General features: G+C 45.8%; 1 protein-coding gene across 1 annotated transcript in view; it reads right to left on the reverse strand.

The window, feature by feature from the left end:
* The window catches only part of LOC144686231 (SPRY domain-containing protein 3-like), a 1189784-nt gene that overhangs the window by 981072 nt on the left and 181615 nt on the right, over positions 1-27097 (reverse strand). Inside the window, exon 5 of the mRNA XM_078551322.1 lies at positions 16503-16647. Within this exon, the coding sequence (XP_078407448.1) occupies positions 16503-16647 (145 nt within the window). The remainder of the gene's footprint in view (positions 1-16502; positions 16648-27097) is intronic.

Here is a 27097-nt window from a genome sequence, read left to right on the forward strand (position 1 = left end):
CACTGTCCAGCTCTCCCAGTGATCACACTGTCCAGCTGCCTCAGTGATCACACTGTCCAGCTCTGCCAGTGATCATACTGTCCAGCTCCCTCAGTGATCACACTGTCCTGCTCTCCCAGTGGTCACACTGTCCAGCTCTCCCAGTGATAACACTGTCCAGCTCCCTCAGTGATCACACTGTCCAGCTCTGCCAGTGATTGCACTGTCGAGCTCTCCCAGTGATCACACTGTCCAGCTCTCCCAGTGATCACACTGTCCAGCTCTCCCAGTGATCGCACTGTCCATCTCTCCCAGTGATCACACTGTCCAGCTCTCCCAGTGATCACACTGTCCAGCTCTCCCAGTGATCGCACTGTCCAGCTCTCCCAGTGATCGCACTGTCCAGCTCTCCCAGTGATCACACTGTCCAGCTCTCCCAGTGATCACACTGTCCAGCTCCCTCAGTGATCACACTGTCCAGCTCTCCCAGTGATCTCATTGTCCACCTCCTGCAGTGATAACACTGTCCAGCTCTCCCAGTGATCACACTGTCCAGCTCTCCCAGTGATCACACTGTCCAGCTCTCCCAGTGATCACACTGTCCAGCTCTCCCAGTGATCACACTGTCCAGCTCTCCCAGTGATCACATTGTCCACCTCCTGCAGTGATAACACTGTCCAGCTCTCCCAGTGATCACACTGTCCAGCTCTCCCAGTGATCACACTGCCCAGCTCTCCCAGTGATCACACTGTCCAGCTCTCCCAGTGATCGCACTGTCCAGCTCTCCCAGTGATCACACTGTCCAGCTCTCCCAGTGATCACACTGTCCAGCTCTCCCAGTGATCGCACTGTCCAGTTCTCTCAGTGATCACACTGTCCAGCTCTCCCAGTGATCACACTGTCCAGCTCTCCCAGTGATCACATTGTCCAGCTCTCCCAGTGATCACACTGTCCAGCTCTCCCAGTGATCACACTGTCCAGCTCTCCCAGTGATCACACTGTCCAGCTGCCTCAGTGATCACACTGTCCAGCTCTGCCAGTGATCATACTGTCCAGCTTCCTCAGTGATCACACTGTCCAGCTCTCCCAGTGATCACACTGTCCAGCTCTCCCAGTGATCGCACTGTCCAGCTCTCTCAGTGATCACACTGTCCAGCTCTCCCAGTGATCGCACTGTCCAGCTCTCTCAGTGATCACACGGTCCAGCTCCCCCAGTGATCACACTGTCCAGCTCTCCCAGTGATCACACTGTTCAGCTCTCTCAGTGATCACACTGTCCAGCTCTCCCAGTGATAACACTGTCCAGCTCCCTCAGTGATCACACTGTCCAGCTCTCCCAGTGATCTCATTGTCCACCTCCTGCAGTGATAACACTGTACAGCTCTCCCAGTGATCACACTGTCCAGCTCTCCCAGTGATCACACTGTCCAGCTCTCCCAGTGATCACACTGTCCAGCTCTCCCAGTGATCACACTGTCCAGCTCTCCCAATGATCACATTGTCCACCTCCTGCAGTGATAACACTGTCCAGCTCTCCCAGTGATCGCACTGTCCAGCTCTCCCAGTGATCACACTGTCCAGTTCTCTCAGTGATCACACTGTCCAGCTCTCCCAGTGATCTCACTGTCCAGCTCTCCCAGTGATCACACTGTCCAGCTCTCCCAGTGATCACACTGTCCAGCTGCCTCAGTGATCACACTGTCCAGCTCTGCCAGTGATCACTGTCCAGCTCCCTCAGTGATCACACTGTCCAGCTCTCCCATTGCTCACACTGTCCAGCTCTCCCAGTGATCACACTGTCCAGCTCCCTCAGTGATCACACTGTCCAGCTCTGCCAGTGATCACACTGTCCAGCTCTCCCAGTGATCGCACTGTCCAGCTCTCCCAGTGATCACACTGTCCAGCTCTCCCAGTGATTGCACTGTCCAGCTCTCCCAGTGATCACACTGTCCAGCTCTCCCAGTGATCACACTGTCCAGCTCTCCCAGTGATCACACTGTCCAGCTGCCTCAGTGATCACACTGTCCAGCTCTGCCAGTGATCATACTGTCCAGCTCCCTCAGTGATCACACTGTCCTGCTCTCCCAGTGGTCACACTGTCCAGCTCTCCCAGTGATAACACTGTCCAGCTCCCTCAGTGATCACACTGTCCAGCTCTGCCAGTGATTGCACTGTCGAGCTCTCCCAGTGATCACACTGTCCAGCTCTCCCAGTGATCACACTGTCCAGCTCTCCCAGTGATCGCACTGTCCATCTCTCCCAGTGATCACACTGTCCAGCTCTCCCAGGGATCACACTGTCCAGCTCTCCCATTGCTCACACTGTCCAGCTCTCCCAGTGCTCACACTGTCCAGCTCCCTCAGTGATCACACTGTCCAGCTCTGCCAGTGATCACACTGTCCAGCTCTCCCATTGCTCACACTGTCCAGCTCTCCCAGTGCTCACACTGTCCAGCTCTCCCAGTGCTCACACTGTCCAGCTCTCCCAGTGATAACACTGTCCAGCTCTCCCAGTGATCGCACTGTCCAGCTCTCCCAGTGATCGCACTGTCCAGCTCTCCCAGTGCTCGCACTGTCCAGCTCTCCCAGTGATCACACTGTCCAGCTCTCCCAGTGATCACACTGTCCAGCTCTCCCAGTGATCGCACTGTCCAGCTCTCCCATTGATCACACTGTCCAGCTCTCCCAGTGATCACACTGTCCAGCTCTCCCAGTGATCGCACTGTCCAGCTCTCCCAGCGATCACACTGTCCAGCTCTCCCAGAGGGTTTCAGCAGCAGATGAGCTGAGACAATGGCAAAGTCCAACCAGTTACAGAAGTGGAAATAGGTGGGTTAAGGCTTCAGTAGCAGATCAGATGCCCCCATCTCAGAGTTAAATGTGATACTGAGGTTGTGAACAGGAGATCTAATCTCCGATGTTTCCAGAGAGATTGGAGTCCGTAGATAGGAAACAGGGTTTGGAGCAGTGATGGAAACATTGGCTTCTGTCTTCCCAATCTGTAATATGAGGAAATTTCTCCTCGTCAGTACTGGATGTTGGATAAGTAGCCTGATAATTTAGCAACAGTGATGAGTCAAGAGATGTGGTGCTGTGGTGGGTCTGGCTGTCGTCAGTGAATATAGGAACATAGGAGCAGTGGACGAGAAGGAGGCCATTCAGCCCTTCGAGCCTGCTCCACCATTCGATAAGATCATGGCTGATCTGGGTGTGGTCTCAAATCCACTTTGCCGTCTGCTCCCCATAACCCTTGACTCCCTTGTCCATCAAAAATCTGTCTAATCCTGACTTGAATATATTCAATGACCCAGCCTCCACTGCTCTCTGGGGAATAGGTTTCCACAAACTAACAACCCTCTGAGTGAAAAAAATTCTCCTCATCTCTGTCTTAAAAGATAAACCTCTTATTCTTAAACTGTGTCCTCTGGTTCCAGTCTCTCCCACAGGTGAAAACATGCTCTCAGTATCCACCCTAACAAGTCCCCTCAGGATCTTATATGTTTCAATAAGATAATCTCTCATTCTTCTAAACTCCAACGGGTATAGGCACAGCCTGTTCAACCTTTCCTCATAAGATACACCCTTCATCCCAGGAATGAGTAGAGTGAACCTTCTGTGAACTGCTTCTAATGCAATTATATCTGATATAATTATATCAAATAAGGAGACCAAAACTGTACACAGTATTCCAGATGTGGTCTCACCAAGACCCTGTACAGCTGCAGTAAAATCTCCCTACTTTTATATTCCATTCCCCCTGCAATAAACACCAGCATTCCATTTGCCCCCTAGTCTGTACCCGCAAACTAACTTTTTGTGACTCATATACCAGGACACCCAGATCCCTCTGTACTTCAGAGTTCTGTAACCTCTCTCCAACAGAGTAGACAGGGAGAAGCTGTTCCCAACCGTAAAAGGATCAAGAATGGAGGGGGCACAGATTAAAAGTGATTTGCAGAAGGAGATAATGTGACGTGAGAAAAGCTGTTTCACACAGTGAGTGGTTGGGGTCTGGAATGCACTGTCTGGGAGTGTGGGGGAGGCAGGTTCAATCGGGGTAATGTACAGGGGTACAGGGAAAATGGCAGGGCAATGGCACTGAGTCAAAATGCTCATTTGGAGAGCCGGTGCAGACACGATGGGCCGAATGGCCTCCTTCTGTGCTGTTAAAATTCTGTGATTCTGTGATTTAAATAATTTGCTGCTTTTCTATTCTTCCTGCCAAAGGTGACAAGTTCATATTTTCCCACATTATTCTCCATCTGCCAAATTTTTGCCAACTCCCTTAACCTGTCTATATCCCTTTACAGACTCTCTACCCCCTCTTGACAACTTACTTTTTTATTTTTGTTTTCATTCATGGGATGTGGGTGTCATCAGAAAACTTCAATTTCATACATTCAGCCCCTTCATCCAAGGCATTGGTGTAGATTGTAAATATCTCCGGCCCCAGCGCTGATCCCTGTGACACTCCACGAGGTACAGTTTGCCAACCTGAAAATGGCCCATTCATCCCTACTCTCTGCTCCCTGTTAGCCAACCAATCCTCTCTCACGTGTGCTTCTGTGCCTTCAGATGATGTCACCGAGGGGCAGCGAGTAGATGAGAAATAGGAGGGGCCAAGGATCGATCCCTGGGGGACACCAGAGGTAACGGTGTGGGAACAGAAACCATTGCGGGTGATTCTCTAACTATGATCAGATCGGTAAGAATGGAAGCAGGTGAGAGCAGCCCCACCCAGCTGGACGACAGTGCAGAGGTGTTGGAGGAGGATGTTGTGGTCAAACCGGGTCAGAGGCTGCAGACAGGTCAAGAGGGACGAGGAGGGAAAGTTTACCTTTGTCACAGTCACTGAGGATCTCACTGGTGACTTTGGTTTGAGCTGTTTCGGTGCTGTGACAGGGGCAGAAACCTGATTGGAGGGATTCAAACATGGAGTTCTGGGAAAGATGGGAAAGGATTTGGGAGGTGACAACATGGTTCAGGACTTTGGAAAGGAAAGAGAGGCTGGTCTTGGGATGGCAGTTTGCAAGGACAGAGGGGTCAAGGGGTTTTATTTTGAGGAGAGGGATGATGAGAGCAGATTTAAAGAAGAGATGGATCCAAAGAGAGAGAATTGCTTACACACATCATTTGTCTGGAACTATCCTCCACTCACTGCATAGTAACTCAGCTGCTTTAACTGGGAGACATTGCTGTACTTTAAGGACATAAGAAATAAAAGCAGGAGTAGACCATATGGCTCGTCTGCCATCTTCTACATCAACTCCATCTGCACGCCCACTCCCCACATTGCTTGATTCCTCGAGGGACCAAAAATCCTTCGATCTCTGTCATGAATGTATTCAGGAATGGAGCACCCTCAGCTCTCTGAGGTAGAGAATTCCAGAGATTGACAACCCTGTAAATGAAGGAATTCTTCCTCAACTCAGCCCAATGTAGTTGACCCCTTATCCATAAACTTTGACCGCTTGTTCCAGAATCAGCAACCAGTAGAAAGCACTGTCTCAGCATCTACCTGGTCAACTCCTCTCAGACTCTCAGAGCATTCCATGTGGTCACCTCTCATTCTTCTAAACTCCAGGGAATAGACACCCATTGAACAATCTCAGCAACCAATCCTCTGAACCTGCGCTGGACTCTCTCCTTCCTGATAGTCAGAGCCCAAAGTGAAATTGATCAGGAGTTCTGTTCCTACCATTTAGATATAGACTGTGAACATTTATATAGACTGTGAACATTCATATAGACTGTGAACATTCATATAGACTGTGAACATTTATATAGACTGAGAACATTTATATAGAGTGTGAACGTTTATATAGACTGAACATTCATATAGACTGTAAACAATCATATAGACTGTGAACATTCATATAGACTGTGAACATTCATATAGACTGTAAACATTCATATAGAGTGTGAACATTTATATAGACTGAGAACATTTATATAGAGTGTGAACATTTATATAGACTGAACATTCATATAGACTGTAAACATTCATATAGACTGTGAACATTCATATAGACTGTGAACATTCATATAGACTGTGAACATTCATATAGACTGTAAACATTCATATAGACTGTGAACATTCACATAGACTGTAAACATTCATAGAGACTGTGAACATTATAGACTGTGAACATTCATATAGACTGTGAACATTCATATAGACTGTGAACATTTATATAGACTGTGAACATTATAGACTGTGGACATTCATATAGACTGTGAACATTCATATAGACTGTGAACATTTATATATACTGTAAACATTCATATAGACTGAGAACATTCATATAGACTGTGAACATTCATATAGACTGTAAACATTCATATAGACTGTAAACATTTATATAGACTAAACATTCATATAGACTGTGAACATTCATATAGACTGAGAACATTCATATAGACTGTAAACATTCACATAGACTGTAAACATTCATTTAGACTGTGAACATTCATATAGACTGTGAACATTCATATAGACTGTGAACATTTATATAGACTGTAAACATTCATATAGACTGTAAACATTCATATAGACTGTAAACATTCATATAGACTGAACATTCATATAGACTGTGAACATTCATATAGACTGAGAACATTCATATAGACTGTAAACATTCATATAGACTGTGAACATTCATATAGACTGTGAACATTCAAATAGACTGTGAACATTCATATAGACTGTGAACATTTATATAGACTGTGAACATTCATATAGACTGTGAACATATATATAGACAGTGAACATTCATATAGACTGTGAACATTCATATAGACTGTGAACATTCATATAGACTGTAAACATATATATAGACTGTGAACATTCACATAGACTGTAAACATTCATATGGACTGAGAATATTCATATAGACTGTGAACATTTATATAGACTGTAAACATTCATATAGACTGTGAACATTCATATAGACTGAGAACATTCATATAGACTGTGAACATTTATATAGACTGTGAACATTCATATAGACTGTAAACATTCATATAGACTGTGAACATTCATATAGACTGTGAACATTCATATAGACTGAACATTCATATAGACTGTAAACATTCATATAGACTGTGAACATTCATATAGACTGTGAACATTCATATAGACTGAGAGCATTCATATAGACTGAGAACATTTATATAGACTGTGAACATTTATATAGACTGTGAACATTCATATAGACTGTAAACATTCATATAGACTGTACACATTCATATAGACTGTAAACATTCATATAGACTGAGAGCATTCATATAGACTGAGAACATTCATATAGACTGTGAACATTTATATAGACTGAACATTCATATAGACTGTGAACATTCATATAGACTGAGAGCATTCATATAGACTGAGAACATTCATATAGACTGTGAACATTTATATAGACTGAACATTCATATAGACTGTGAACATTCATATAGACTGTGAACATTCATATAGACTGAGAGCATTCATATAGACTGAGAACATTCATATAGACTGTGAACATTTATATAGACTGTGAACATTTATATAGACTGTGAACATTCATATAGACTGTAAACATTCATATAGACTGTACACATTCATATAGACTGTAAACATTCATATAGACTGAGAGCATTCATATAGACTGAGAACATTCATATAGACTGTGAACATTTATATAGACTGAACATTCATATAGACTGTGAACATTCATATAGACTGTAAACATTCATATAGACTGTAAACATTCATATAGACTGTGAACATTCATATAGACTGTGAACATTTATATAGACTGAACATTCATATAGACTGTGAACATTTATATAGACTGTAAACATTTATATAGACTGTGAACATTCATATAGACTGTGAACAATAATATAGACTGTAAACATTCATATAGACTGTGAACATTCATATAGACTGTGAACATTTATATAGACTGTAAACATTTATATAGACTGTGCATTCCTATAGACTGTGAACATTCATATAGACTGTGAACATTCATATAGACTGTGAACATTCATATAGACTGTGAACATTACAGACTGTGAAATATACTCTGAAAAACAAGACAGCCTCTTCTTCTCCAAATGACTGATTGACACAGGCAGTGTGAACAGGCACACCGCACCGAATCTGACAAATATCAAGATATCAACCCCCACAGAAAATGATTCATCAAAACATGTCAACAACAATTTCAAAAGAACCACAGAGATCTCGTCCAACAAGAGACAACCACACCTGGGCTTAAAACTGTGACCACACCTAATCCCCTGCCCCCCTAACACTCAACCTCCATTAACCCTCTCTCTCCCACACAGTCCCATGACTGCATAACATGACCCCACTCCTTCTGTGTCATCTACACTCCATCCCCACAATCTACATCTAGGGTGTCACCATTGAATAAAGCCACATAAACACTGTGGCTCTAAGAGCAGCTCACAGGTGAGGAACTCACCTCCTGACTCCCCAAAGCCTGTCCACCATCTAAAGTCAGGAGTGTGATGGAATACTCCCCACTTGCCTGGACAATTGCAGCTCCAATAAAACTCAAGAAGCTTGACACCATCCAGGTTAAAGCAGCCCACTTGATTGGCACCCCTTCCACAAACATTCACTGCCTCCACCACCAACTCACAGTAGCAGCAGTGTGTGAACCATCTACAAGATGCACTGCAGGAATTCACCAAGGCTCCTTAGACAGCACCTTCCAAACCCACGACCGCTACCATCTAGAAGGACAAGGGCAGCAGATAGATGGGAACACCATCACCTGGAAGTTCCTCTCCAAGTCACTCACCATCCTGATTTGGAAATATATCACCTTTCCTTCACTGTCGCTGGGTCAAAATCCCGGAACTTCCTCCCTAACAGCACTGTGGGTGTACCTACACCACATGGACTGCAGCGGTTCAAGAAGGCAGCTCACCAACACCTTCTTGAGAGCAATTATGAATAGGTAACAAACTCTGGCCTTGCCAGCGATGCCCACATCCCATTAATATTCTAAACGCATCAATCTGTTCACCCATTAACACTCTATACTTGAGGGAATACAGATGATTGTGAACACTGCAGCCTCCTGATTGGGTGTCCAATGGGCAGGATGTGGGGTTGGGGTGATATGCGGGTAGATAACCTGCCAGAACACGGTGTAGTTAGTGAACCACAGTCTATGCAATGTGTCCTCATAATTTAAGCATCCAGCCCAGGGAATATTCTGGTGAATCTGGGCTGCACCCACTCCTAGGCCAATATATCCTTCCTGAGGTGTGATGCAAAGATCTTATTGCAGTGACAGGTAAGTGAAGATGGTGCTCATCACAACGCTGAGCCCTGACATGAAGCTACCTCTCCACAGGCATTCACATCTAACACTCACCCACGTCTCCACTGCAACACTCAAAGCCAGCACCCTGAAACCTCTCGATTGCAGACAGTTTGTTCCAGTACATGGCGGCAAGTTCAGCAGGAAATAAAGTTCCTCGAGGTCCAACTGGTCCATGCAGGTATCAATTCATCAATTAGCACTCACCAAGTCTGGTTGGCCCACATTCAGGGAAGGTTTTATCACAGGACCACCCACCCCAACCCCCACACTCTTGCCACCAAACACGTCAATCAGTCAAATATAGCGGCTGGAAAACCCACAATCCTGTGCAATACAGAAAAGGCCCTATCAAGTGCATGGTCGCACTCGAATAAAACAGCAAGAGAAACACAGCACTTAACGCAGTGAATTATTCCAATACATTTCACAGCAACATCACAAAACTAAATCCACCACAGAGTCATGGAAGGAGAAATTAGGGCAGGAAGCGGGTGAACTACAGAAGTATTGGTGACAATTGCCCAAGTATTTGAAAAGTCAGCAGGAAGATTAGGTTACATTCCAATGTGAGGGTGAGCCCACTAATCGCAACCAGTTTCACACACACTGACTCTCACCGGGGTACGGGTCCCACACACACTGACTCTCACTGGGGTACAGTTCCACACACACTGACTCTCACTGGGGTACAGTTCCACACACACTGACTCTCACTGGGGTACAGTTCCACACACACTGACTCTCACTGGGGTACAGTTCCACACACACTGACTCTCACTGGGGTACATTTCCACACACACTGACTCTCACTGTGGTACAGTTCCACACACACTGACTCTCACTGGGGTATATTTCCACAAACGAAGTCTCTCACTGGGGTATAGTTCAATATAGACTCCCTCTCACTGGTATACAGATCCACACACTGATTCTCACTGGGGTTCAGCTCCTCACACACTGATTCTCACAGGCGTACTGTTCCTCCGACGCTGGATCTCAGTGCGGTACAGTTCCACACATACTGGCTCTCACTGGGGTTCAGTTGCACACAAACGGACTCCCACTTGGGTACAGTTCCACGTGCACTGACCCACTGGGGTACAGTTACACACACTTTTACACTCCCTGTGCTAAGGGTTCCACACACATTGACTCAGACTGGGGTACAGTTCCACACACACTGACTCTCACTGGGGTACAGTTCCATACGCAGTGACTGCCACTGGGGTTTATTTACACATACGCTGTCTCTCACTGGGGAACAGTTCTGGACACATTTACTCTCCCTGAGCTAAGATTTCCACACACACTGACTGACACTGGGGTACAGGTTCCACTCACACTCAATATCATTGAGGAATAGTTCCACACACACTGACTCTCACAGGGGTATATTTCGACATACACTGTCTCTCACTGGGGTACATTTACACACACACTGACTCTCACTGGGGTACAGTTCCACACACACTGAATCTCACAGGGGTACAATTTCACAAAACAGTCTCTCACTTGGGTGCAGTTCCACGCACACTGACTCTCACCGGGGTACACGTCCACACACACTGACACTCACTGGGGTACAGTTCCACACACACTGACTATCACTGGGGGACAGTTCCACACACACTGACTCTCACTGGGGTAAGAGTTCCACACACATTGACTCTCACTGGGTTACAGTTCCACACACACTGACTCTCACTGGTTACAGTTCCACACACTGACTCTCACTGGGATACAGTTCCACACACTGACTCTCACAGGTTACAGTTCCACTCACTGACACTCACTGGGGTACAGTTCCACACACACTGACTCTCACTGGGATACAGTTCCACACACTGTCTCTCACCGGGGTACAGTTCCACACACACTGACTCTCACTGGGGTACAATTCTGTACACACTGACTCTCACTGGGGTACAGTCCCTTGCACACTGACTCTCACTGGGGTTTATTTCCACACACACTGACTCTCACTGGGGTTTATTTCCACACACACTGACTCTCACTGGGGTTTATTTCCACACACACTGACTCTCACTGGGGTTTATTTCCACACACACTGACTCTCACTGGGGTTTATTTCCACACACACTGACTCTCACTCGGGTCCAGTTCCACACACACTCGCTCTCACTGGGGTACAGTTCCACACACACTGACTCTCACTGGGGTACAGTTCCACACAAACTGGCTCTCACTGGGGTACAGTTCCACACACACTGAATCTCACAGGGGTACAATTCCACAAAACAGTCTCTCACTGGGGTGCAGTTCCACGCACACTGACTCTCACTGGGGTACAGTTCCACACACACTGACTCTCACCGGGGTACAGTTCCACACACACTGACACTCACTGGGGTACAGTTCCACACACACTGACTATCACTGGGGGACAGTTCCGCACACACTGACTCTCACTGGGGTAAGAGTTCCACACACACTGACTCTCACTGGGTTACAGTTCCACACACACTGACTCTCACTGGTTACAGTTCCACACACACTGACTCTCAATGGGGTACAGTTCCACACACTGACTCTCACAGGTTACAGTTCCACTCACTGACACTCACTGCGGTACAGTTCCACACACACTGACTCTCACTGGGATACAGTTCCACACACTGTCTCTCACCGGGGTACAGTTCCACACACCCTGGCTCTCACTGGGGTACAGTTCCACTCACACTGACTTTCACTGGGTTCAGTCCCACACACACTAATTCTCACTGGGGTACAGTCCCTTGCACACTGACTCTCACTGGGGTTTATTTCCATACACACTGACTCTCACTGGGGTTTATTTCCACACACACTGACTCTCACTGGGGTTTATTTCCACACACACTGACTCTCACTCGGGTACAGTTCCTCACACACTGACTCTCACTGGGGTACAGTTTCATACACACTGGCTCTCACTGGGTTACAGTTCCATACACACTGACGCTCACTTGGGTACTGTTATACTCACCCTGACTTTCTCTGGGGTAGAGTCCAACACATGGTCTCTCACTGGGGTACAGTCCCACACACACTGAATCTCACTTGGGTACAGCTCCACACACATACTCTCACTGGGTTATGGGTTCCTCACACAATGGCTCTCACAGGGGATTCAGTTCCATACACACTGACTCTAACTGGGATTTATTTCCACATACACCAAAGAGAAGGACTTAATGGTCGATTTGTCTAGGGAAGAGTGGGTAGATAGCCTGGATCATTTTGAGATTAAAAAAGGAGGTGTTAGGCGTCTTGAAGAATATTAAGGTGGATAAGTCCCCAGGGCCAGATGGGATCTACCCCAGAGTACTGAGGGAGGCAAGGGAGGAGATTGCTGGGGCCTTGACAGAAATCTTTGTATCCTCACTGGCTACAGGTGAGGTCCCAGAGGACTGGAGAATGGCCAATGTTGTTCCATTGTTCAAGAAGGGTAGCAGGGATAATCCAGGAAATTACAGGCTGGTGCGCCTTACGTCAGTGGTAGGGAAATTATTGGAGAAGATTCTTCGTGACAGGATTTACTACCATTTGGAAGCAAATGGGCGTATTAGTGAGAGGCAGCATGGTTTTGTGAAGGGGAGGCCGTGTCTCACTAACTTGATCGAGTTTTTCGAGGAAGTGACAAAGATGATCGACGATGGAAGGGCAGTGGATGTTATCTACATGGATTTCAGTAAGGCCTTTGACAAGGTCCCCCATGGCAGACTGGTACAGAAGGTAAAGTTGCATGGGATCAGAGGTGAGCTGGCAAGATGGATACAGAATTGGCTTGGTCATAGAAGACAGAGGGTAGCAGTGGAAGGGTGCTTTTCTGAATGGAGAGCTGTGATTAGTGGAGTTCCACAGGGATCAGTGCTGGGACCTTTGCTGTTTGTAGTATACATAAATGATTTGGAGGAATATGTAACTGGGCTAATTAGTAAGTTTGCAGACGACACTAAGGTTGGAGGTTAGGGTCCAGAGGAGGTTCACGAGTATGATCCCAGGAATGAAGGGCTTAACATATGAGGAACATTTGCAGACACTGGGTCTATACTCGATGGAGTTTAGAAGGATGAGGGGGGGATCTGATTGAAACTTACAGAATACTGAAAGGCCTGGATAGAGTGGACGTGGGGAAGATGTTTCCATTAGTAGGACAGACTAGGACCCGAGGGCACAACCTCAGAGTAAAGGGAAGACCTTTTAGAACAGAGATGAGGAGAAACTTCTTTAGCCAGAGAGTGGTGAATGTATGGAATTCATTGCCACAGAAGGCTGTGGAGGCCAGGTCATTGAGTGTATTTAAGACCGAGCTAGATAGGTTCTTGATTGGTAAGGGGATCAAAGGTTATGGGGAGAAGGCGGGAGAATGGGGTTGAGAAACTTAACAGCCATGATTGAATGGTGGAGCAGACTCGATGGGCCGAATAGCCTAATTTCTGCTCCTATGTCTTATGGTCTTATGGAGGAGTTGGAGATAGTGAAGAGGATTGTCAAAGGATACAACGGGATGTAGATCAGTTGGAGACTTGGGCGGAGAAATGGCAGATGGAGTTTAATCCAGACAAATGCGAGGTAATGCATTTTGGAAGGTCTAATACAGGTAGGAATTATACAGTAAATGGCAGAACCATTAACTGCATCGACGGGCAGAGGGATCTGGGTGTACAGGTCCACAGGTCACTGAAAGTGGCAACGCAGGTGGATAAGGTAGTCAGGAAGGCATATGGCATGCTTGCCTTCATCGGCAGGGCTATTGAGTATAAAAGCTGGGAAGTCATGCTGCAGCTGTATAGAACCTTGGTTAGGCCACACTTGGAATATTGCGTGCAATTCTGGTCGCCACATTACCAGAAGGATATGGAGGCGTTGGAGAGGGTGCAGAGGAGGTTTACCAGGATGCTGCCTGGTCTGGAGGTTATTAGCTATGAGGAGAGGTTGGAAAAACTCGGATTGTCTCTCCCTGGGGTACAATTCCATACACACTGACACTCACTGGGGTCAATTTCCACATACACAGTCTCTCACTGGGGTACAGATCCGTACACACTGACACTCACTGGGGTATATTTCGACATACACTGTCTCTCATTGGTGTACAGTTCCATAAATACTACGTCTCACAGGGGTACAGTTCCACACACACAGATTCCCTCTGGGGTACAGTTCCACACACACTGGGAATCACTGGGGTACAGTTCCATGCAAACAGGCTCTCACTGGGGTACAGTTCCACACACACAGGCTCTCACTGGGGAACAGTTTCACACACACTCGCCCTCACTGGGGTACAGTTCCAAGCACACTGGATCTCACTGTGGTACAGCTCCATACACACTGACACTTACTGGGGTATATTTCCAGTTATACTGTCTCCACTGGGGTACAGTTCCACACACACTGACTCACACTGGGGAACAGTTCCACACACACTGACTCTCACTGGGGTACAGTTCCACACACACTGACTCTCAATGGAGTAGAGTTCAATACACACTGACTCACACTGGGGAACAGTTCCACACACACTGACTCTCACTGGGGTACAGTTCCACACACACTGTCTCTCACTGAGGTACAGTTCCATGCACACTGACTGTCACTGGGTACAGTTCCACACACACTGTCTCTGACTGGGGGACAGTTCCACACACATTGATTCTCACTGGGGTACAATACCTCACACACTGACTCTCACTGGGGTACAGTTCCTCATATACTGACTCTCACTGGGGTACAGTTCCACACACACTGACTCTCACTGGGGTACAGTTCCACACACACTGACTCTCACTGGGGTACAGTTCCACACACACTGACTCTCACTGGGGTACAGTTACTCACACACTGACTCTCACTGGGGTACAATTCCACACACACTGACTCCAACTGGGGTACAATTCCTCACACACTGACTCTCACTGGGGTACAGTTCCACACACACTGACTCTCACTGTGGTTCATTTCCATATACACTGTCTCTCACTGGGGTATATTTCCAGATACACTGTCTCTCACTGGGGGTACAGTTCCATACACATTGAATCTCACTGGGGTACAGTTCTACACTCAATGACTCTCTCTGGGGTACAGTTCCACACACACTGACTCTCACTGGGGTACAGTTCCACACATACTGACTCTCACTGGGGTACAGTTCCACACACACTGACTCTCACTGGGGTACAGTTCCACACACACTGCGTCTCACTGGAGTACAGTTGCACACACACTGACTCTCACGGGGTACAGTTCCACACACACTGTCTCTCACTGCAGTACAGTTGCACACACACTGACTCACACTGGGGTACAGTTACACACACACTGACTCTCACTGGGGTACACTTCCACACACACTGACTCTCCCTGGATACAGTTCCACACACACTGACTCTCACTGGGGTACAGTTCCACACACACTGACACGCACTGGGGTTTATTTCCACATTCACTTTCTCTCACTGGGATACAGCTTTGTACACACTGTCTTTCACTGGGGTACAGTTTCGCACACACTGACTCTCACTGGGGTACAGTTCCACACACACTGACTATTACTGGGGTACAGTTCCACACACACTGACTCTCACTGGGTTACAGTTCCACACACACTGACTCTCACTGGGTTACAGTTCCACACACACTGACTATTACTGGGGTACAGTTCCACACACACTGACTCTCACTGGGGTACAGTTCCACACACACTGACTCTCACTGGGGTACAGTTCCACATACACTGACTCTCACTGGGGTACAGTTCCACACACACTGACTCTCACTGGGGTACAGTTCCGTACACATTGACTCTCACTGGGGTACAGTTCCTCACACACTGATTCTCACTGGGGTACAGTTCCACACGCACACTGACTCTCACTGGGGTACAGTTCCACACACACTGATTCTCACTGGGGTACAATTCCACACACACTGACTCTCACTGGGGTATAGTTCCACACACACTGACTCTCACTGGATACAGTCCCACACACACTGACTCTCACTGGGGTACAGTTCCACACACACTGACTCTCACTGGGGTACAGTTTCGCACACACTGACTCTCACTGGGGTACAGTTTCGCTCAGACTTATTCTCATTGGGATTCCTGGTTGTCCCGCTCACCGCTCTCTTTTTTCCCATGTGTAGGTGAGATTGCTGGTCCTACCTCCTTTCCATTTCTGGTAAAAAAGAGGCTGGCAATCTCCTGGAGTTCCTGTCCAGCTCTGTCCTCCCTCGATCCGCAGCCAATCCTGTCTCCAGTCTGACATTTGTCAGCCACCTGTTGTCCCACTCCTCGCCCGGTGTACAGCCTGTAAGGGATGGAGAATTGTGAGATAACCTCGCTCTGTCACTCATCTCCACGCTGAATCTGTATCACCACCAATGGCAGTTCTACCCTCTTTCTTAACATAAAACAAAAGTCTTTCATTTCAATAGCCTTCTTGTCAAATTGTTAACAGCTCCTGAAGCACTTTGTCATCATGTTACCTCTGTTCTCATGTAGGAACCACAGCAGCCAATTTGTGCCCAGGAGTACAGCAATTCCAATGCTCGATTAGCATTGAGAACAGGTAGTGCTGCTGTCTGTGATGGTGGGAGGGAGCATGGTGTGTCAGTGGTCAGTCACCGCTCACCTCAAAATGGGCAGCCCCCGACTGGTAAGGTGCTGACCCACACAGGCCATCTGCATCAATGGGTGCTTGGAGCTTAGAGTTTCTGCTCGACAGGTGGACAGAGTTGATCACACCAGGTAAACAAATCAAACAAACAAAAAGAAAGAAGATTCCAACTCTTGGATTAGCAAACTGGGCCACAATGAGCCTGTGCATGGGATTGACAGATAAACTTGCAGCTGTTCGATAGCTTGTGCAAGACGGCCATGATTGACTTGATAGTCTGAACATTGACATGGTATCTTTACAAGTGACAGGGTCACCAACAGCAGATAACTAAAATAAACAAAACATTATACATTCATCCAGGATGGGAAGCATTCAGAGGAAACACATCAGCAAGGTGTAGGCTTCACTGTCAGGGATGTACTCCTTTCAATGATAGATCCCCTCAAAAATGGTTCAGCATATGTTCTCTGCATCGACCTCTCAATTCAAACAGGGCCGGTTAACCACATGAGTATCTCTGCTCCAACGCTGTGCTCCGCTACAGTGATGCAAGATCAGTTCTATGAGGAGCTTGACACAGCTACCAACAGAAGCCCCAGGTCTACTGGAGGATTTCAATGTAAGTGTGGGCACAGACCATGAGGCATGGCCCTCCTGCCTTGGACATCATGGCCTGGGAAAGATAAATGAGAACAGGCAGAGACTACTTGGGCTTTGCTTCTACCATGTGCTTTGTTTAACTAACACCTTCTTTCAGAACAGACAATGTCACAAGGTGTCCTAGAGATATCCAAGATCGGGGCTTTGGCACCAGCTGAACCTGACTATCACCAGATGTGACTAAACAGTATTCTCAATACACACAGCTACCATAGCGCTGACTGTGATACCAATCATTCTTTGGTGTGCACCAGGGTTAGGTTGCAACCCGTGTAGTGTCCCCATTCAAAGCAGAAATGCCATCCTCATATCAATGTCAACGATATTGCCTACCCAGATAAAAACCAATAGTTCCTCGACTCAATTGAATGGGCGCTCTCCAGATTCCCACAGAGTACAGAAGCGAAGTGTAATGTACTTCGAGACACTGTCTGCAATGCCACTTTGTCATCATATAGGAAACAAGGGTGAAAAAATGCTGCCTGGTTCAAGGCTAACATCACTATGATGGAACCTGTCATTGAAGCCAAGCAGTCCACTCTCATTAATTAGAAGAGAGATCTGAATGAGAAAACTCTGGATGCACTAACAGCTGCCGGATGTAAAACCCAACATGATGCTAGGGTGGCGTGCACCCTGTGACTACTGTTTACAAATTTACCAGAAAATGCAGATGGTTTGACACTGGGAATGCTGGGGGATATTTGAAGGGAAAAAAAGGCAAAGGAAATGCCTCCATTGAAAACAGAGGCAAAAGGAGGTCATTGTTATGTGTGATGTACATGTACCTTTAAGGGCTCATATCTTAAACTGCTGTCAATCACTACCACCTCAACAGGATGTGATGTAATAATCCCATGGCTTATAATCAGTCTACAAGCAACGGGAGTAGGAGCCAGATGTGCTATCCATAGTTTCGTTAACACTATCTGTATATATTCTTAGCTTCAAATAAAGAACACACATTATTGTTTCAGCAATCCTTGTGTATGATTGGTACGTTTACATTCGAGAGAAGAATGTATCATGGTGGAAGCATGGTTTTGAAGATTTGACTGAGACCCATATAAGCCTCAGCCCTTCACAGCAGAAGAAAAGAATTGGTATGAACTGGCATGAAAGTGAACTAACTATCAAACCTCACCACGTCTAAATGATTCTGTAGCTCTAGGAATCCTACACTCTGTACCTTCATCCTGGGACATCACCGCACCAGCCTGCAGGGAGCATGTCCCAGCAAGATTATTTGAATTTGGGAGAGCTTAATCAGTATAAGTCTACCTGCTGCAAAGTTTAATCAGGAACAGAAATTAAACACAGAAAATGCTGGATAAATTCAGCAAGTCTAACAGCATCTGTGGAGAGAGAAAAACAAACAGAGTTAACATTTAGAGTCCTTATGACTCTTCTTCAGAAGAAGAGTCAAACGGATTCGAAATGGTAACTCTGTTTTCTTTTCTCTCCACAGATGCTGTTAGACCTGCTGAGATTTTCCAGCATTTTCTGTTTTTGTTTCAGATTTCCAGCATCCACAATGTTTTGCTTTTATATTACAGAAATTAAATAGCTGACTGTGGAAAGTCTAACTTTGATCAGAACTCATGGACAGGAGAGACCCCATTGCTGCTGGTCCTACAGAGGAGGCCAGGAGAAGCTAAATGTTACCAACTGGGCTGGGAGGAAAGTGTGCTTCGGGTAACAGCTCCTAATAGCTTTTAAAAAAACTTTTTTCACTGTTTTATTTTACTTATAAAGTTTGCAGTTCCCGTTCGCTGTTTTGTGGGTGGTGCTTCAGTGAACCTGGGAAAAACCAGAAAGAGTTCAGCAATGTCACCATTGCAGTCAAGTGGTAACCTCTGACCAGCTAAGGCACCGGCAAAGATTCTGCAACTCAGATCTAAAGTAACTTTAGAAGAGCTGTCGAAACAGTCTGAATGGCTGTGAACAGATCCAGACAGTATTAAAAATCCTTCAAAAAGCTAAAATAGTCATTTGGTAGTATACATAACTCGAGTATTGCAAAAAAAAAGAGACATTTTTTGTCAAAGCTTTTCGTCTTTCACTCAACAGGATAATTCACAAGAAAATGCCAATGTCAGGGGAAACAACATATTTATACTGGATGGGAAGAGAGTGCTGATTGGTCGGCAAGTGGATTCTTATTTGTAGAGGCATTGCCATGAAGAATGCACAAGTTGATCGTGACTGACAATTAACTGCCAAGCATAGTTTGAAATTTAAACCAGACAACTTGACACTGATTGGTCAAGACATTGCCCTGGGGAATGAACCAGCAAATAGCTGTCATCTATTCTGTTTAGCTGAAATAGATACAATGTGTACCTGTTCCTTCTGTCTGCAAAGAACAGGGCCCCGTGTATTAATATATGTAGCTTCCAGTACACAAAAATGTGCCACATTGTGAGCCCGACTGACAAACTTAAATTGGTTGTCAGCGTAATATTTAGCACACGGAGGATTATTTAGCAAATGTTGTCCAATTGCAGAATCACATCTAATTTTGGACACTGTGTTTTGAGTTTTGCAAGCACGGGCTGGTTGGGTATGGTCTGTACCCTGCCCATTGCGAACAGCAGAAGGGGCATGTTGTTTGATGTGATCTGCCAGTCTTTGGGATGTACAGACTACATACCGAGCATCACAATAAAATAATCTGGCACAAGCCCCTAACTTGTGCACCACCAAGATTGCACTGTCTGCTGGTCAAAATCCAAGATTACAATTGTGATGTCCACTACAAACCAGGTAATTCCATGGTCACCTCCAATAGCCTAAACCATCTGCCTAACCCATCAAAAACTGCAGACATCTCCCTAGATCTGAAAGTTTATCTTGTGGACATTGAAACAGAAGACGTTCTGCACTTTGACCTCATGCAGTTTGGCCAATCTCAGTGCCTAGCCCTGCAGCAGGAAACATCCAATGACCCTGTGCTATAGCAACTTTGGAGGGCTGTGATTAGTGGATGGTCAGAGTCCTTCCAGAATGTTCCAGAGGCAGTAAGGCCATTTTGCCCCAATAGAGGTGAACTCGGGATATTTCAAAGAAACATCTTTAAAGGAAAGCAGTCATAATCCCAGGGTCCATGTGACCTGAGATCCTCCAACAGTTACACCAGGCAACATTGGAATTGATTGAACCAGGGGATTGGGCAGAGAGATGGTAAATTGGCCAGGAATCCACCAAGACATCGAAAAAGCCATGAGGAAATACGAGACATGTCAAACTTCATGCATAGCAACCAGAAAAAAACACTCTTACCTCATGAGATACCCACACATCCATGGACCAGACTCACAACTTTCCTCTTCAGTGTCAAAGGGGATGATTTCTTGGTTGTAACAGATTACTTTTCCAAATTTCTCATTGTCCATCAATTACCCAACACACCCGGTACAGCCATTGCAGACACATTGGAAAGAATTTTACCATCGGCAAGCGGGGGTGGGGCCCGCTCACTGACACGTAAAATGACACATGGCGATGTCAGGCGGGTGTCCCGAGGTCACCGCGCATCAGTTAGATTGTCAGTTCGGTGGGTGTACAGCTGCATCAGCTGCGCGCCCGCCGAACTGCCAAAGGCCTATTACGGCCATTAACAAAGTAATTAAAATTGTTAAGAATGCTGCCCGTCCAACCTTAACGTCGGTGGGCAAGCGAAGAGCCCAGGTGGCCTTAGCATTTTTCATGAAACCTCATCCACGGGCTTAATTGGCCCTCCCACGTAAAATGGCAGCGCACGAGGGCACTGAGCGGGTTCACACTCACTCCTGCCCACCCCCGCACAACCCTCCCCGAGGGGGGTAAAATTCAGCCCATTATGTTTGATCTTCAGTCCTTTTGGGCCACTACAGGAGCTGGTTTCTGACAATGGACCTCAATACATTGGATGAGCCTTTAAGATGATGTGTGAGAAGTGGGCAGTCAAACATAGCACTTCACCACCACATTACCCCAGATCTAATGGAATGGCAGAACATATGGTTTGGACAGTAAAATTATTAAACGTGAAGTGCTGTCAAGCAAAACACAATCTACACGTGACCACGCCACATCCTAGAGCAACACCGCTCAGTGTGACCATTCCCCCAACCGTGGAAACACTATTTGTCAGACAAATGGGGATAACCCTCCCCAGTCACTTGTCAATACTTCCAGAAGTACAACATGCCTACTCGAGAAACAAGGGAAGATGAAAGATATCCATGACCAGCATGTGGGGGATGTATTGCCCAACCTAAACACTGGACAGAAAGTTTGAGTCCAACGCCTAACTGATGGCACATGGGATTCAGCAGAAATCATCAGCATATGCCCGGAACCAAAGCTGTATCAAGTACAAACGTCAAATGGCATATCAGTGCAACAACACCAAATTGGAACAATATCACAACTAGAAACACCAAGCAGTTCTATTGTGAACAGAACACGATTTAAGACCCAACACAAAGCCCCCCTAACCAACATCCTGAAAACATACAGCAATCGCCAGCAAAGATCATGGTGACTAGGTCTGGATGGATAAGCAAATGACCAGTACATTTCAGACTTGTACATTTATTGTTCTGTCTTTAAGTACATTTAGATAGCATTTCATTTTCTTTTGTTGTCATATCTTACACTGCTGTCAATCACTACCAACTCAACAGGATGTGGTGTATTAGGCCAATGATTGGTAGTCAGTCAACAAGCAGCAGGGGTAGGAGTCAGATGTATCATCCATAGTCTCCTAGTTAACTCTATCTCTATATAGTCTTATCTTTAAATAAAGAGCCCACATTATTGTTTCATCAATCTTTCTGTATGGTAATATGTTTATGTCAAAGAGAAGAATGTAACAGTAATCACCAAATGCAGGAGAGATGAATGGAACACTACCTTGAGTTGTACTCTAGGGAGAACACTGTCAATGTGGAAGCTCTCGACACCATAGAGAACCTGCCTGTTTTGGAAGAGCTGGATATTGAACCCATAGTGAAAGAGCTTAGCAAAGCTATTGACTTGCTTGTCATGGGCAAAGCTCCAGGTGCTGATGCAATAGTGTAGAACTCATAAAGAACAGGAAACCAGTACTACTGTAGCATCTGCAGGGACTTCTGTGTCTCTGCTGGAGGGAGGGGGCAGTGCCCAGGATAAGCCACCTTCAGTGCTGTAATGACTCCGTGATTACAACAACTTGGCAAGTACTCCCATTGGTTGTCTAGTGCATTGGGGTGTCCTGAGGCTGTGCAAGGTGCTAAAGTAATTCATGTTCCTTCATGCTCTTCCTTTCCACTGTTGGTTCCCAAAGCCCTGCGGGTGATAGGGATGGGCAATAAATACAGGTCCTGCAACATCACTCAAAAAAACAAATTTTAAAAATGATAAATCAGCAAACAAAGGGAATTGAGGATGAAATTTGTAGACAGATTAGAGAGTGTGCATTAACAATCCTTGTGGACAGTTTAACTCATCCCCACGTTGAATGGGTTCCAAGCTGTGCGTGATAAGTAAGGTTTCTGTAGCATGCTCAGGACTGGTTTCTCAAACTATTTATTGCAACTCACACAAGGAAGTTAAGCAGAAAAAGATTGCAAAATTATAGGAACATAAAAATGGACTTTGCTTAACCCAAACAGAAAAAAAATAATTGGTAAATAGAACTTGTTGCTAAGCAATGGGAAAAAGTGCTGAGCTGGAAAGTGAGCAGAATTCAGGTACATTGCATTGAGAAGACAATCAACTGGATCAAAACCTGGAAAACAATCAGAAGAGCAGGTGAGAACTGAAACTAAAAAGAAGCATTTGTTGTTTAAGAAACAGGCAAAATAGAATAAAACCAGAGAAATATGAAAACAAGAAGAAACACTGAGAGACACTGCGAGCGAGCTCTGGATACTGTGGTTATGGCCATTTGTTTTTTGCCATAAACACATTTCAGTTTCATTAACCCAACTGTCCCATTATCCTGAATAAATAAGTCTTAAAAAATGTGAGAATACCTCTAATGTGAGAACAATAAACAAACACTCACATTCTAAATTGCTAGCTCATCGGCAATTTTAAGTCCAGTTATATACAAATGAGTTACAGTAGAACCTTGGACAAAGATTGAACTGGAAAATTAACACAATTTTGAGCACAATTTGCTCCTGGATTGCCAATTGCCTCTAAGTCAGAAATACGACCCCAGTGAGCACGAAGATAGAACAAAGAAGTGGGGGCTGGAAACAGAGATGAGGGATAAATGGGTCATTTTCGGATTGGCAAGATGCTTCGAGTGGAGTGCCACAGGGATCGGTGCTGGGGCCTTACGATCTATACCAATGACTGGGGTGGAGGGACCAAACGTGTGGTTGATAAATTTGCTGGCAACTGAGAGGTAGGTAGGAAAGTAAGTTGTGAAAAACACATAAAGAGTTTGAAAAGGGACATAGATAAGTGATTGGGCAAAAAGATGGAGCATAATGTGAGAAAATATGAACTTGTCCACTTCTGGGTTGTGATTCATGTACCGGGATCTGGGTGTCCCCGGTACATGAATCACAAAAGAGTGAGTATGGAGGCACAGCAAGTGATTCGGAAGGCAAATGGAATGTTGGTGTGTATTGCAGGGGGAATGGAATATAAAAGCAGGGGAAGTCTTGCTACAGTTGTATAAGACATTGGTGAGACCACATCCCAGAAACATGATAGGGTCCCCCTTGTCCTCACTTATCACCCCACCAGCCTCCGCATTCAAAGGATCATCCTCCGCCATTTCCGCCAACTCCAGCATGATGCTACCACCAAACACATCTTCCCTTCACCCCCCCTGGCGGCATTCCATAGGGATCGTTCCCTCCGGGACACCCTGGTCCACTCCTCCATCACCCCCTACTCCTCAACCCCCACCTATGGCACCTCCCCATGCCCACGCAGAAGATGCAACACCTGCCCCTTCACTTCCTCTCTCCTCACTGTCCAAGGGCCCAAACACTCCTTTCAAGTGAAGCAGCATTTCACTTGCATTTCCCCTAACTTAGTATACTGCATTCGTTGCTTCCAATGCGGTCTCCTCTACATTGGAGAGACCAAACGCAAACTGGGCGACCACTTTGCAGAACACCTGCGGTCTGTCCGCAAGAAAGACCCAAACCTCCCTGTCGCTTGCCATTTTAACACTCCACCCTGCTCTCTTGCCCACATGTCTGTCCTTGGCTTGCTGCATTGTTCCAGTGAAGCCCAACGCAAACTGGAGGAACAGCACCTCATCTTCCCACTAGGCACTTTACAGCCTTCCTGGCTGAATATTGAGTTCAACAACTTTAGAACTCCCTCCCCCCATCCCCACCCCGTTTCTTCCCCCTCCCTTTTTTTTCAATAATTTATATAGATTCTTCTTTTCCCACCTATTTCCATTATTTTTAAATCTACAACTAATACTTTGTTAGTCTTTCAACCCCACCCCCACTAGAGCTGTACCTTGAGTGTCCTGCAATCCATTCTTAATTAGCACTTTTCTTAGATAATATCACCACCTTCAACACCTCTTTGATCCTTTTGTCTGTGACATCTTTTGATTATCTGCTCCTATCACTGCTTGCTTATCCCCACAACCACCCCACCCTCAACTTCTCTCTCCCCCCCCACCCCCCACCACCTTAGACCAGCTTATATTTCACCCCTCTCCTAATTATACTCAGTTCTGCCGAAGGGTCATGAGGACTCGAAACGTCAACTGTTTTCTTCTCCGCCGATGCTGCCAGACCTGCTGAGTTTTTCCAGGTAATTCTGTTTTTGTTTTTGTTCCAGAGTACTGTGTACAGTTTTGGTCTCCTTATTTAAGAAAGGATTTAATTACATTCGAAGCAGTTCAGAAAAAGTTCATTCAACTGACTCTTGGGATGGGGGGGTTATCTTCTTGGAAGGTTGGACCTGTATCCATAGGAGTTTAGAAGAAAGAGAGGTGATCTTATTGAAACATATGAGATCCTGAGGGGATTTGATAGGGTAGATACTGAGAGAACATTTCCACTGGTGGGAGAGACTAGAACTAGGGGACACAATTTAATCCAAAGTTTGAAAATAAGAAACGCTTTTCCCCAGAGAGCAGTGGAGCCTGGGTCATTGAATATTTTTCAAGCTGAATTAGATTCTTGACCAGCAAGGGAGTCAAAGTGTATAAGGGGGTACAGATGAAAATAGAGGTCACAATCAGATCTGTCCTGATTTTAGCAGAGCAGAGCAGGCTTGAGGGGTCGAATTTTAAAAATTTATTTATTGATTTACGGGATGTGGGCGTCGCTGGCTGGACCAGCATTTATTGCCCATCCCTAGTTGCCCTTGAGAAGGTGGTGGGTGAGCTGCCTTCTTGAACCGTTGCAGTCCATGTGGTGTAGGTACACCCACAGTGCTGTCAGGGAGGGAGTTCCAGGATTTTGACCCAGCGACAGTGAAGGAACGGTGATATATTTCCAAGTCAGGATGGTGAGTGACATGGAGAGGAACTTCCAGGTGGTGGTGTTCCCATCTATCTGCTGCCCTTGGCCTACTCCTGCACCTAACTCATACGTTCGTATCACATCACATCCTGAAATTGGATTAAAGTTAAGGAATGAAGGAGGTGGAGTGAGAGAGACAGTCACAGGCGGTTGTAGAACCACAGCGAGTATGTAGAACAGTTATTCTTCAAAAAGAGATGGGACTAAAGAGCAAGAAATTAGGAATTGACTGGGATGGATATTAAATACACAAATATCATTGAGAAAAGCTAATGGAATCTTGGACTTCATTACAGAAGAGTAGATATTATGTGTCAGGCCCAGAGGTGGCCATTCCAAACCATTGAACCTTTTCTGCCACATTAGTAATGGCGGGTCTATCTTTCTCCCATTCTACCATATCCTTCATATCCTTCAAGATCATTGCTACCCATGTCAATATCTAGCTACATTTTCAACATCTCAGGTGGTGCCTGAGCCTTGGTGTAATGTGACATTGCATCCTACTTTCATGGATTCAACTTTCTCGGACCTAATTCCATATCTTAAAAATTGCAGCTGAGTTCATGGTATCACATTTGTAAGATGAAAACCAAATATAGTCTGTGGCTGAATCTAGGATGCAAGGCGGGTGATCATTTGCACAAGATGTGCAGATATAATTCGGTGTTCGTTCTAAAGTCATAAATTCTGTCCTTATTTTTCTAAGCAATTGGGTTTTGTATTTATAAGTAGTGAAACTGACAGCAATTTGCGAATCGCAGTGGTTACTATTAGATCAGTGTCCCTGAGATGGAGAGTGTGTAAGCAGGATACCAGCCAGGCCAGATGATAAGTGTGCCTGGCCTGTGTGGGTGGTGAGTGGTCCCATGGACAGGATGAGGACAATGACGGTGAGTGTGAGAGAGTGAATGGTGATGTCCCTTGCACTGACAATGAGTGAGGGCCCTGTGGGTGTGTGATGGGTTTGTGAGTGTGTGAGTTGAGAGCAATGG

Source organism: Cetorhinus maximus, chromosome 11, assembly GCF_964194155.1.
Source record: "Cetorhinus maximus chromosome 11, sCetMax3.hap1.1, whole genome shotgun sequence".
Classification (NCBI taxonomy): Eukaryota; Metazoa; Chordata; class Chondrichthyes; order Lamniformes; family Cetorhinidae; genus Cetorhinus; species Cetorhinus maximus.